Raw genomic sequence first — 13,706 nt, forward strand, 5'->3', positions numbered from 1 at the left:
TACATGTAATTTAGCTGTCACTTTTTATCCAAAGCAACTATGGGTTAAGTTTCTTGCTCAGGGACACATTGGTTGATGTATCGCAGTGGGAATTGAATAAAGTGAAGGTGACTATTGGCTAGTGGAAAACAATGGCTCTTCAGAGAGATAATGTTCAATCCTCCATACTAACTACTGTATAAAGACCACATTAAGTATCTTGTTAAAACATGACATACTGGTCCTATTAGCAACTAGACAATGAAGCCCTGTTGTCCTCTGCATATGGCAAAATGCACCTTCATAATCCATAGCACCCTAAAAAGGCATGTTTTTGGCATAAGTATTTTGATGTAACTGTCTCGTATTTTTTTCTCTCCAGTAAATCAGGCAAGAAAATGATGAAATTACTTTAAAATCTGGGGAAACTGAAGAATTAAAGACCCTCTACTGCTCTCCCAAAAATAATCTTAGATATGATTACTTTCATTTACTTTTAATGTAATTTTAAACTAAACAAACATTTTAAACTCAGTCAGGATTTGCACCTGACATGCAAATAAACACTTTTTTTTGACAAATTATGAAATAATAATGTAATGTAAATGTAATCACACTGCATGTATCCTACAGTGGATTAGACATATGTCCCACTAAGCTGCCAATGAGGTGATAAAAGTTAAAGAGAACAAAAAGTATTTTGGGCTTTGTTGCATAGATACTAATGGTGTTGATATGCTGTGTTTTTGGCAGTGTTTTTTGTGAGTGTGAGAATGAGTGAGTGTTTAAAAGGGATCAAGTTGGGTGGGGTGCACAAGCTTGTATTACACAATGACAAATCTGCCCTGAGGGGGTCTGACATGGCTTTGTGTGCCTTCCTTCTCTCTCCCCCCTTCCTGCACTCTCCATTCTTCACTTTTTCACCCTGTAAGAACCATCCTCTGGGATGTGTTTAGTGTGTCTGAGTGACAATAGTTCCCTTGCCATAGCATGTGTTTGTGTATGTGGGGAAACACAGAGGTATAACTAAGGACAGTGAGGGAGTTCCCACAGTTATGCCTCCAGACATATTCTGTCATCAGACAACTCCTCCTGTGTGTTTGTGCTCAGAGCAAAGTGGAGTGAAGGCAAATAGCGAAATGAAACACCTGAAAGCCGACAGACTTCACATGTTATGTTTATTGTTGTTTCAGCATTGCCACAGCAGGACATCCTGAGCAGGAGTTTAGAGTCCCACTGTAGGAAGTGTGTGCAGCAACATAAAGCTCAAACAGCAACTTTGCAGGGCACAATTAAATTCACAAGATTCATTTCCTTTCCTTCTCAACTTTCCATCCACTCACCAAATGATTTAGTTAAAAAGAGAAATTACGAAAGGGATTTCTGCAGGGAAAACACGTTTGCTGCATTGCTTCCCCTGACATCAGCGTGGATGGTGGAAAGAAGATAAGGAAAGTGTGATGGGCTGATACATCTCTGTGGTCGTATCTGAGTAAAATACGTAATAAAAGTTTGTCAGAAACCACCTCTGGCTCCTGAGATTCACTCAGTAAGAGAGCTTGTCACATACTGAAGGTCCTCTTGAAGAATGCAACTCTGTGGTTAGGTTACAGAGAATTGGGACTGTCCTGTTCAATTTGAGTCCAAAACAAAGGGCAAAACAACATTGGCATTACACAACATGGAAACAGATCCATATAGGGTACATATGAAGGTAAGGCTAATGGGGCTAATGAATGTGAGATTTGTGTGAGATACTTTTGTAAGTGAAGCCTGATGCAAGAATCAGACTATTTGACAAACTCACAGTGTAACATGTTATTATTCAAGAACTGCTATTATATTCATTAGTAGTCATATTGATTAGCAGTGCATTGATATTTGGCATTATGTAAACATCTTAAAGTTGTACTACTAACTTCTTCATGCACTAAAGCTTCCAATACAATCACTGTGTACTGTATCAAATGTATATAAACATAACAAACATACAAATGCATTGCATAAACAGATTGAGTATTGAGACATATCAACACAGCCATGCAAAATACTAATTTTCATCTCTTTCACACTAAAACACACTCACACACTTTCACTCTTCACAGAAAAGCTTACGAAAAATTTTAGCTTGGTTGCTACTTGGTCATTCTTCTCTAGTTTGGCTAGCAAATATATCATCGTGATTATAATATCATAACATGTTTAAAAAAATCTCTATAAAGCTTTTGAAATACACACTGTGCAATATAAGACAAAAACTGCTATTTTTGGCTAAGGCCACAATGATTTTGGTATAAAATACATAAATTTCTGTTCTTAAAGATATAAATAACAAATCTAAAAGACTATTTTTAAAAACCTAACAATACATTACATGACATATACATGGCCTTTGTATATCTGTGACCCTACAGCAGGGTCAGGTCCAGGTACTGCCCCGCCGGCTTGGTCATGAGAGCGGGGAGGGACATGAGAGGAGCATCACCGCCACTGGACTGACCAATCAGACTGCTGCTCAGGAGAGACACGGACTCCGCGGGACTCTGGAGGGGGGGAGGAAGGAGAGTTTGGGGTAAGGAAGGGAAGAGAGAGAGAAGAGTATTATCGCAGTGGAACAGCATCAAACACAGAGCCCTTATACCAGCACCAGATGTTACCCATCACCTCCTCAAACACCTGAAAGCTACACCTGTGATTCCCTAATATTTCACTACAACACTACCAACTGACCGTTTACTAAACCCTGCCCACATTAGTTACTGTTGCTATGCCTGTTAAGCTTTCCATTCTTGCACAGCACATAATGCAGTTTACAATAATAACTGGACGATTCACCACATAAAGATCATAGTAAATTTTTTTTTTAAACAATAAAGTTAATAGTGAGCCGGTTCCTTTAAGTGAACGATGGGAGCTGGCTCCCGTCTGACAGCCAAGTTCTTTTTTTTGGTAAAATAATAAAGGCAGAATAATAGGATGATTCTATAACGTATTTGTTCAATATTATTCAGAAATGTCTCACTTTGGTAATAAGATTAAGAGCCAAGCATTGTGAGACTTTTGTATATTGCGCCAGTCGATGCTTCTCGCTGAAATACACTTTGGGAGTTGTAGTTAACTTCTCCCCTAAAACACACAATTTTGTATCTTCTACTTTTATCTAGTTAGCCGGACATGCCAACGATTCCAGCTCACATTAGAGCAGATAAACACAGTGTGTGATTAAACCATCCCTTAAACTTTAACTGTTGTATTTTTAGTTTCAGAAAGGTGATTCAAAAATAAAAAATAAAGACACCACTGTCCAAACTCATGAGATAATGGACAAATCCAAAGCTTGACAGGTCTGTTAAGACAGGTCCTAGTTATGGTTACTAAGCTATGATTGGACAATCACTGATCAGAGGTGGGGTTTAGCGAATGGTCAATTAGCCCTCTTGGCTATTGTTGTAGGTCATAAATAACTTCTTGAGAGGACAGAAATGTAGCTAGTATTAGATGAAGCACAATGCTGTAAAAGGCAAAACTATTGAAGACAAAATCCAATGATTGATTAAAATCCAAGAAATTTCCTCTAAGCACTCAACCCAATCAAAAATGTGTCCAAAATCCCTTGTCTACAAAGGAATGTCGGTGTTGTGTTGAGCCCTGTAACCCCTGGTGAATACCCAAACCACAGCTACAACCACCATCTAACCTAAATCCCTCTCACTGAGCCCTCAGTCAATCCTTACCTGCCTCAGACACCTTAAATACACACCCATTCTTTGGGCTGCGTAAGCAATGTCCCGGTCAGGTCGTGAGCGTGCACAGGCCCATGGGCGTGCATGAGAGCATCTTCAGGGGCATACTGTGTTGTGATGAAGGGGGAGGAATGACAGAAACAGGGGGCTGAGAGACAAGCAACCAAAGACACTAACCTAAAGGCCACATAGACCTGTGAACTCCAGCATGGGGGTGAAAGAGGAGTTTATTCATGGGACAAAAAAGCTGCATATTTTTTCACTCCAAGTTTGTCTCTTCATTTAGTATAAACTCTTATTGATCATATCCCTTAGATTCTTCACTCTTTCAAGTTTAAATAAGACCTGAGTTCCACCAATTCAAGTCTAAGCAAGCAGCAATGCATGTGTGACAGAACAGGGCGAGTAGACAGGATAAACTAGTTTGATAGCTTCGGGGCAAACACATTCGATGCCTGACAATACACACCCACAACAGAAGGAGATTTGAATACAACACTTGGATCCTACAGAGAGAGTATTTACATGTATATGAACTGTATTAATAACCACTTATTACACATATATGGTTAATTTGTAGAAACCTGTCTCTTACCTGGTATGCCTGCACTGCATTAATGAGGTCTTTGACTCCATTGCTGCTGTAGGTCAGACCTGGCATGCGAATCAACCCCCCTGGGGAGGCGAGCGAGGAGAGAGAAGAGGGGGAGGGGAAGAAACCTACGGTGGTAGGTGAGCCAGGTGGACTGGAAAAAAACAAGGAAGAAGGCACAGACAGACTGTTACCAAGAAAATATCTTTAAAAACGAAACAAACTAAATGCTTTGAACAGGCATGTTCCTCAGCAAACAAACATACATATCACAAGACTGGGAGTAACTTTGGGCGTTGTCTATAAAATGTTTTCTCAACGACAGAGGGCTGACCAGGGAGAAACAGAGGTCACAGAAGTTTACCAAGTTCTCTGATACCACAATGTTCAGTTATTAACTACCCTTGTCCCAGCCGTTCTCCTTGCCAAGATGCATTTTAACAAAAACTGCTCTTCTTTTTCCACTTTGAGGAATAGTCGATTTTTTGTGAATTTGCACACAATAAAATACCAGATAAAATATAATACTACACCATTGTATTTTTGTAATTATTGCAGTCCAAATAAATCGTTGCGCAGTTCTTTGTGTTATTTCACAGTAAAGATTTGGGAGAAAATTGCAAGTCAGCGACGGAAAAGTGAGTTTTTAAAGGGCTCTCCAATATCCAAAAGTGTAAAAAATATAATTAGATACAGTATCTTGAAATGTTTTAGTGCACACATGTTCTTCAAGGTACCATAATAATGCCTATGGAAACAGAAGGCGCAGAAAATCAAACATGTAAACAGTAACGGTTTATTTTTTTTATTCGCATGCTCAGCAGCACACATCCCGCAAGTAAACACTGTCTGTCCGTCAGCTCTCAAATCTTTTCATAATAGTCCGGAAGTGGTTAATTTTATGTGCAATTACCATGTAAAGTGAATCTGCAATCAAGCACGTCTGATTTGAAAATTTCATGTGACATTTTTGTGGGGGCTGGACAAAAGCAAGCTCTCACAAAGCGATTCAAATAATTATCATGAGGATAATAATTGATGAGGATAACCAGGAGGACTGGTTAAAGATTTGGAGATTACTGAGAGAACTGGAATTATACGTAAGAATAAAATGAAAAGTTTGTTCTAGACAGAGGAATCAGATAATGAAGGGCTGTATTTGAATGCCAGCCTGTGTTGGTCTGTCACCATCACTTTTTACCTAGGGTAGTAAGCAGCGTAGTTCATGTATAGCTGAGCTGAGGCGGGGTAGTAGGCATGTCCTGGTGGCAGGTGGCGTGGGGCCAGCAACATCTGACCCATGGGAGGGTAGAGGGCAGCAGCCTCTGTAGACATGACAGGTGGAGCGGGGGCGAAGGAGTAGGCTGATGGAGATAAACCTGGAGAAGTGAAAACATAGGGAGAGACAAGATACTTAAAACAGACAAACAGTAACCGAAATAGGGAATGATGATGGTGAAGTCTGGTCATTGTTTGTTTCTGAGAGAGGCGCTCATGCAAACGTGCAAACAATGACCACTATAACTCAGCACCTGACACATGTCTAATTGATAAATGCATGGAGCCCTCGATATATCTCATATTTGCAAAATGAGAGCAACATTGCCCTCAGAGCACAGACACATTGTCATAATCCCAGAAGTGGTTGTGACTATATTCTGCAGAAAACAAGTTACATGAAGTAAGTTTATATATTTTTACATATGGTCCATACCATTTTAGGCCTACAGAATCGGTGCTGCATGAACACTTGCCCCCTCCCCAAATTATGTTTGTGGCTACGTTATGTTTTTACATGGAACAGGGACTTTCTGTCAAACGTGTTTTGCTCAAGAATAGTAAAAAATGTGATCTTGTCTCATGATGAACTCACTACCACCCACACATGTTTAGCCTTGAATCCCTGTGCTGTGTACCTTTCACTCATGTGAACATCTGCACTTCATACAAACAATTCACAAACATTAGACCACTTTTGAATTGCACCTCCGTTTGAAAACTAGGAGTGCACATTTTTGGTGAAGGACTACAGACACGGAGAACATAACACCAGCGTTCAGCTCTGCCCACCTTTCCCACAGCTCCCCTGATTGGACAAGCACAGGAGATGCACACACCTGAGGTGCGCCGGTCTACTGAGGCTAAATCCCACAACCGCCAAGACCAATCTGAGAAGGCTGGAGAGTTGTAAGCCATTTTGACATCTAATAGACTAGCTGTCTTGCTTACACTTTTCCAACCCTGTCAGACCTTTATGATCATGATGGTAAAGTGTTAAAATTAAGAATGAGTAACAAACATGCCGTTGAAGAAGATGAACTACAATCAGAATGTGTGAACACATGTGAAAAGGTAGAATTAACAGTTAACACGTGAGATTTCTCAGTGCATGCAGATGGGTAATTTAATTACACTAAATTACAAGAACACACACACACACACACACACACACACACACACACACACACACACACACACACACACACACACACACACACACACACACACACACACACACACACACACACACACAATTAAATCCTCCTGGTCAGACCAGATGTCCTCTACCTCCCACAGTACTAGATTGGAGAAAACCCAGAAACTCTGCCCCCCACGGCAGGAGACCACCTACCCTGCAGTCCCGAAGCACCCCCAGCTCCCAGCAGCACTTACGTCTTGACTTACATGGCGGCGGGCTCAGCCCTGTCCCACTCCTGTTCCGGGTGTGTGTGTGTGTATGTGTGTGTGAGAGCGAGCCTCCCATCAGCACCAGGCCCATCTCCTCTGCGCTGCAGGAGAACACCTCCACGTAGCGGCTGTTGGCCCCACGCTGGCTGGACATGACATGCTTGTGGAGCCGCTGTGAGGCCTGGATAGCCCGCTCTGCTGAGGTCATCTGGATGAAGCAGTCACCTGATGGACGACCCTGGAAACAGAGACAGTCAGACATTACTCTGCAGCCTTGTGTCAGAGAGCATGTGAATCCATGGGTGTGTCAGTGCGGTTATTGCATGTACCTGCTGGTTGAGGACCATGTGCACGCCATGTGGTCTGATATCGTGTGTAAACTCGCCCAGGAAGGTGAGGATGTCCTCTATGCTCGCTGTGTACGGCAGCCCCCTCAGCCTCAGGCAGTCCCTCACACCACCAGGAGAGGGCAGGAGTGACACTGTGGGCAGCATTGACACCAAGGGGGCAGGTGCCACGGGGATCAGAGGGGCTGACGAGTACCGGTTTAACACCTTATACACACACACACACACACACACACACACACACACACACACACACACACACACACACACACACAGAGTTAAGAATGACATCCCCTACCTGCAGACAGTCAGGGAGGAAGTACTGATTTAAACTGAATCGAGTTTAGGGAAGCCTTTCTCCCCTTTACCACATACTTTATAAAAAAAGGACAAGAAAAAAAAAAAAAGGATACACTCAAACACCATAATAAAACAGTTAAAATTAAAAAATCTAGAAAGTGTATACACACTGAAACCCACGCAGTACAGGCCAACTTTTAGCAGACAAAGACAAGTCCACGTTGTGTTTAAATGTGTGTTACAATGTCAGACAAAAGCTGCCTTGTTTGCATTTCTGAAAAGGAGCAATAAAACTCCTTAGTCTGTCATACATTAAAAGCATGAGGAGAAGCCTCTGCATATATATGGCTGTGGGCTGTGTGCTTATCAGTCCGCGAAGATAAGAAAATTAGTCCACGTGTGTTCATCTCACAAGAGAGGGAGAAAGAGAGTCTGGTAATATTTAGTATTTATGTGTACCTACATGCTTAAGGGAAACACAAACACACAGTCCACCTTGCTATGCAGGTCCACAACCACATGCTCTACTCCAATAATTCCTACAATCAAATGAGGAGACAAGAAACACACCCACACACTCACACACTTTATTTCTAAAAATCCTCTTTTGCTCTCAAAAATCTAAGAGGATAACAAGATAGAACAGACAGACCTTAACTTAAAACAAAGGACACATGAAGAAGACTTTGTACAAGCTAAAAATGAAAACACACACACACACACACACACACACACACAAAATTGTGCACTTTGCACAATTACACACAGCACAAAGAAGCACACCCACATCCAGGCGGACTCCCTGACTTACCTGTTGGACCTCTGCTGCTGTACTTTTGAACAACTCAATATATCTTCTCCCCAGGATTTCCTTGTGTTTCCTCAGAGCACACTGGGCGTGTTCCTCACAGGCAAATAAAACAAAGGCATCGCCAGTGGGACGCCCGTCTGGATAGCGAACAAATAGGATGCCATCCTTCCCTCCGCTGACCGGGCACATGTCTTTAAGACCATCCTCCGGGGAAAAGAAGTTGAGCACCTGCTCATGTGTGGCTATGAAAGGAAGACCTCGCATCCTCACTATGATCTGGTCCTCTTGGGACAGGAACATTGCTACCTCATTGGAGGTACCTGGCACACACACAGGGACACAGACACATCTATTTAACCAGATTTCGACAGCAAGTTTTTCTTTCTTGAGCAGCACTCTGTGATGGTATGGAGTGATTGGAGGGCGTTTTTCCTCCCTCTTATTCCATAATTAATAAGAATAAACTTGACTCTTATCCCTTCATGGTTTTGAGTGATGGTCCGGCCGTCATTTTTATGATAATAAACATCAGCACTGTGTACTTAAATGGTAATCTCTGTTATCTAAGAGGGCTTCATATGAGTAACATATGAGTAACTAACCTGAACTATGCCTTTTTGACAAACTTTGTCTGCAAGTTATAATTTTTCTGTAGAGATGACGAGTGGGCTGAAAAAGTCAACTCCAAAGCAATTATTTAGGATGCTGGAATATGTTCAGATCCCAAAAATCAATATTAGAAAATCTTTGAATACAAACACAAACAGCAAGGCATTTGGTTTTTAAATAATGAATTGTAAGTTGATTCTCATAACAGGAAATTCACGCTCAAACTACAGCAGCACCACTGAAGAGCTTCAGGACTCAATTTAGTCAAACTATATTGTACAAAACCCCAAACATAATTTTATGAAATGCCTCGGTTGGTGCTGGTAAGGTAAAATACATTATAGTAAACTTGGTGAAATCTTCTCACCTCCTGCTATCTTCAGGAAGTCCTCTCCTGTTGCTTTGTAAACCTGCCATTAGAAATGAACAAGACCGAAATGAAGAATTATGGTCACTACAGGTATAGCGACATAAGTGATTAATTTAGGTCAATGTGGCTGATTCACTTAATTAATACAGACTGGAAGGGTTCAGACTGGTTACCTCTATGTATCTGTTGCCCATGTGGTGTTTGTGTCTCTGCAGCGCCAGGTCTCTGTGATCTTCGCTGACAAAACGAACAAGAGCTTCTCCGTTCCTCCTCCCCTGAGCATTAAGACACAATGCAGCTCCTCCTCTATACAACACAACATGCAGAGAGTTATAGAGGATGTTAAACCTGATGTCAGCAGCAGGTTTCAGTATACATCATGTTGACTGATCGATACAAATCCTCCATAAATGAAAGTGCCGTTACTATAGCTACAACATACTTAGCAATGTTGAGTCCTCTGAAGAATCGAGCAATGTCTTGGTCAGAAGACTGCCATGGCAACCCTCTGGCTCTGATCACTGTGTTGTCACACACTTTCTCCATCTTACTGCTACACACACACACACACACACACACACACACACACACACACACACACACACACACACACACACACACACACACACACACACACACACACACACACACACACACACACACACACACACACACACAGCAGGAGTAGACTTGTAGTTAATTTCAGAGGCAGAGAACAAAATGTTTTTTTTTATCATGTGCAAACTTTACTTACCAAGTGCCAGACTCGAACTTCTCACTAACTCTCTCCTGTGTAGAAAATGTGTGGCCTGTAATGGGAAAGCAATAGAGTTTGGTTTCCAAAATGAGATCTGAAAATTAGACCACCTAACTGAAACTAATGATAGTACTTTGTAAACAACACGGCATTGGTCTAAAAGTCTTGGGAGTAAAATGCTGACTATATTTTGCATTCATGAACTGAACATTTTACAGAAATTAACATAAAGAGCAATTTACTTAAGGGTTGCAACTCACAATTATTTTCATTGAATATCAATCTGCCAATTGTTATCTCTATTTATTGATTGATTGTTTGGCATAGGAAATAGTGAACAATGCCAGAAATGAAAGCCATATATTTAAATGTCGTTTTGTGCAACCAATAGTCCAGAAGTCCTCACATTGGAAAAGTTGAGACCATTAAATAATAGGCCTTTTTGATTGAGAAATTACTAAAACAATTAATCAATTGTCAAAATAGTTCCTGATTCACTTTCCGTCTCAGCCCTTATCTCCTTAAATATCATCTTATCTCAGCAGTGCTTTTGAAGTTGCATACTTTTCTGATCCTACCTGTAAACACACAGTAGGCCTATATGTCAAACTAACTAACATATCCCTAATGTTTCACTTTTGTGTACAATAATATATGGTACTCACAAAATGGCTCAGAAAGCAGGGCAAGGACAATACTGCCCATAATCTGGGTCTGCTGTACTGCTATTTCTGCAGGCAATATGGCTGATGGATCCAGGGTGACTGAGGGGTCCCACATGGCGGGCACATCAACAGGTAAACTAAGAGCTGAGGAGGAGGCAGTCAAGGAAAGCAAACAAGGAACAGCCAAAAAAATGAACACAGTCTAACAGTTCGGAGAGAGCAAAAGGTGTTTGTAGGTATGTATGTGTGACAGGTGTAAATGAAAATTGGGGTGGGGGGAGGGGGGCAGCAAGCGAGGCAAGAGACACACACACACACAGAGTAATGTTAGTTATCCTGTTCCAGTGGGTGTGTAGGGTTTGCCCTGTTGGCTAAACACACACTCACTCACTCACTGAGCGCTGCCATTGTTTCCTTATTTGCATTTCAAAACCTCTAGTCTTGTAGCCAACACCCGTGGCTAATAAACTTCTAATTTGTGTGTTTCTGAGCGATATAAGTGCTCAAGAGATCAAGCTGAACATGCGGCTAAATAATAAAAAAATAAAAAACTGTCCAAAATACAGTTAAACATTAAATGCATTACATATAACAGTGTAGTTCACAGTCATTCACTTGCACACCAAATGTAAACAGGGGACACATTAAAGGATACACTCTGCCATGATGTGTACATTCAAAGCCTTGAGGTCAGATGTGGGGAAGTGCTTCTTGAACTCTTTCCGAAGGTCAAAGAATGAGTAGAAACAGTCTGGGACCAGGATGTTCTGAAGAGGAAAGAGATTAAATGAACGGATGTGAACATGTAGCCCATCAACAGCTGCCATTTTATTACCATCATATTACTGTTTGCTCATGCCAGTAGAATGATCTCTGTGTAACACTTCACGCAGGTTTAAGACATGTGGGAGAATTTTGTCAGCCTCATTGTGTTGGTGGTGTTTCATGTGTCTTTAGACAGATTTGCATGACTGTCTCTTTGATGAAAATCAACTTCAGCACAGTGCTGACACAACAAATCCCTTTGCGACTGTGTAAGCGCTGAAGGTTACCTACAGCACTGAGTGAACATCCGCCCTGGCTGGAAGGCGTTCACCCACCAAGCTTGCTCACCTTGCTCGCGGCCTCAGGGTGAATCACTTGACGGATGTGGAGCTGCCCGTCTGTACACAAACACACAGACGTGCCTGCGCCCGTGCTGTTCACCTCGTTTGTCAGTTGTAGATGAAACTGCAAAAACAGGCGTCAAACATTTAGAAAATAAATTAAAAAGTTCATAATCTATCTTCAGGCAGCAGTAATAATTACTATTTAATAAAAAATGCCTATTTCTAGTGACTTCAGTGAGGTTATTACCAGGTTTAATGCTGTCTCTAGACTTGTGGCTGTAAAGACATTATCTGCTCCGAATCTATTGTCCTCTTCCACGCTCTCCTCCACCACATCCTCCTCCTCTTTTTCCTCTGTCAAGTCTGAGAGGTCCGGCTTAATGAGAAGCTCATTCACCTTGCCCAACTGGTTCAGAGAAGAAGAAAAAACATGTCAGTCTTGAAACAGAAGTCTACACAGAAACTCACAAGCTGTAGGCTGATATAATAGCATTAAATGTCTGTAATATATAGGCTACCTTTATTACATTTATAGTATCACATTGAATAACAAAAGCAGGAGTATGTTTAAATATCTTACTATGTAGACATCATTAGTAGAAGATATGTGTCCTCCCATTGTACTGAATAACTTCTGAGCCTATATTCAGCTCATGTCAGATGTTTACTCACCTGAGTCGCCACATTATAAATGGGTGTCGTTTGTATTTTAGGCTATTTCCGTTAGAGTTGTTTAGCTGCCCACTCCTTTAGTTACCACTACATTTCCTGCTTTAGAATAACAATAGCCATTTGTAATAAGTACCTAGTCTAGTTATTCGTTATTACCTTTTTGTTCTTTACATCCACCACCTGCCAAACCAACTGCACTAGCTCCTTCTCGTCAGATCCCAGCAATTCTCCGCTCGCGCCAGATGTGGCGGTGAAAATCACCACCAGGTAATCGACCTGCGCCGTCATCTGAACACAAACAGCTTAAAAAAAACAAAAACAAAAACCTAATCTAATACTGCACAAAAGTAAAGGACAGCAATTGAAGATACGCCGGAGATGAGATTACACACAGGAGCCGAGATATAAACACCTGTACTTTGACACCTGGGCGTAAAGGTGAGGTCCTTAAATCCAAGTTTCGTCGCGTGTTAAAGTTTACGTGAAACCTCCCGCAGTCACCATCGCGGAGTAATAATGGCTGCACATTCCCCGTTTTTGTAGTACATGTACCTGTGTGACCACGTGACTCTCTACCTGCCCCTCCCTTCTTCAGGTACGTGGCAGACCACGGAGGAAATAAATATCTGTACATTTCTCTGTTTAGAAATGTATATTGTATTATACTGTGTATTTCTTTGTATAACAATTTACGAGACCCGGCAGGTATCAAAAATGTAAAATGGTTTACTTGAATAATCAGCTTATATTGAAGATCATTCAATCATTTCTGCTACTATGATTTCCTGTTTTTACGCAAATGTATATAATTTAGCCTAATTTGACACATGTACGACACATCAACTAAAATGAAACATTGTGAAGGCAGCCTATATTTATTCCCGCACACTCCATAAAGGTTTCGGCCTTTGTGTATTTTGTTGTTGTTGTTTTTAAAATGACAACACAACACAACACAACACTACATACAATATAATTTATTTATATATATTTTTATTTTTTTTTATTTTTATATATATATTCTTACATGACAGCACAAATATAAAAACAACAACAACAACAAA

The 13,706-nt window shown here is 41.1% G+C and overlaps 1 protein-coding gene across 5 annotated transcripts; it reads right to left on the reverse strand.

Annotated features, from left to right (window-relative positions):
- Positions 1 to 1,140: 1,140 nt before the first annotated feature.
- esrp1 (epithelial splicing regulatory protein 1) lies at positions 1,141 to 13,171 on the reverse strand. 5 transcript variants are annotated; one of them, XM_078252990.1, is made up of 16 exons: positions 12,799 to 13,171; positions 12,218 to 12,376; positions 11,975 to 12,091; positions 11,517 to 11,628; positions 10,862 to 11,005; positions 10,194 to 10,248; positions 9,882 to 9,992; positions 9,613 to 9,745; positions 9,437 to 9,479; positions 8,461 to 8,780; positions 7,332 to 7,556; positions 7,000 to 7,240; positions 5,516 to 5,693; positions 4,318 to 4,468; positions 3,714 to 3,829; positions 2,434 to 2,522 (listed from the first exon to the last, which is right to left on the reverse strand). In XM_078252990.1, exons 1-15 carry the CDS (start codon positions 12,928 to 12,930, stop codon positions 3,728 to 3,730), a joined length of 2,223 nt encoding a protein of 740 aa, XP_078109116.1. In that variant the 5' UTR covers positions 12,931 to 13,171; the 3' UTR covers positions 2,434 to 2,522; positions 3,714 to 3,727. The 5 variants fall into 5 exon arrangements, with proteins under 5 accessions (XP_078109113.1, XP_078109114.1, XP_078109111.1 ...); XM_078252989.1 differs by having other exon boundaries at positions 6,988 to 7,240; XM_078252987.1 differs by lacking the exon at positions 3,714 to 3,829 and having other exon boundaries at positions 1,141 to 2,522; positions 6,988 to 7,240; positions 9,882 to 9,989.
- Positions 13,172 to 13,706: the final 535 nt, after the last annotated feature.

This window comes from Sander vitreus, chromosome 6 (assembly GCF_031162955.1).
Source record: "Sander vitreus isolate 19-12246 chromosome 6, sanVit1, whole genome shotgun sequence".
NCBI classification, from domain to species: Eukaryota; Metazoa; Chordata; class Actinopteri; order Perciformes; family Percidae; genus Sander; species Sander vitreus.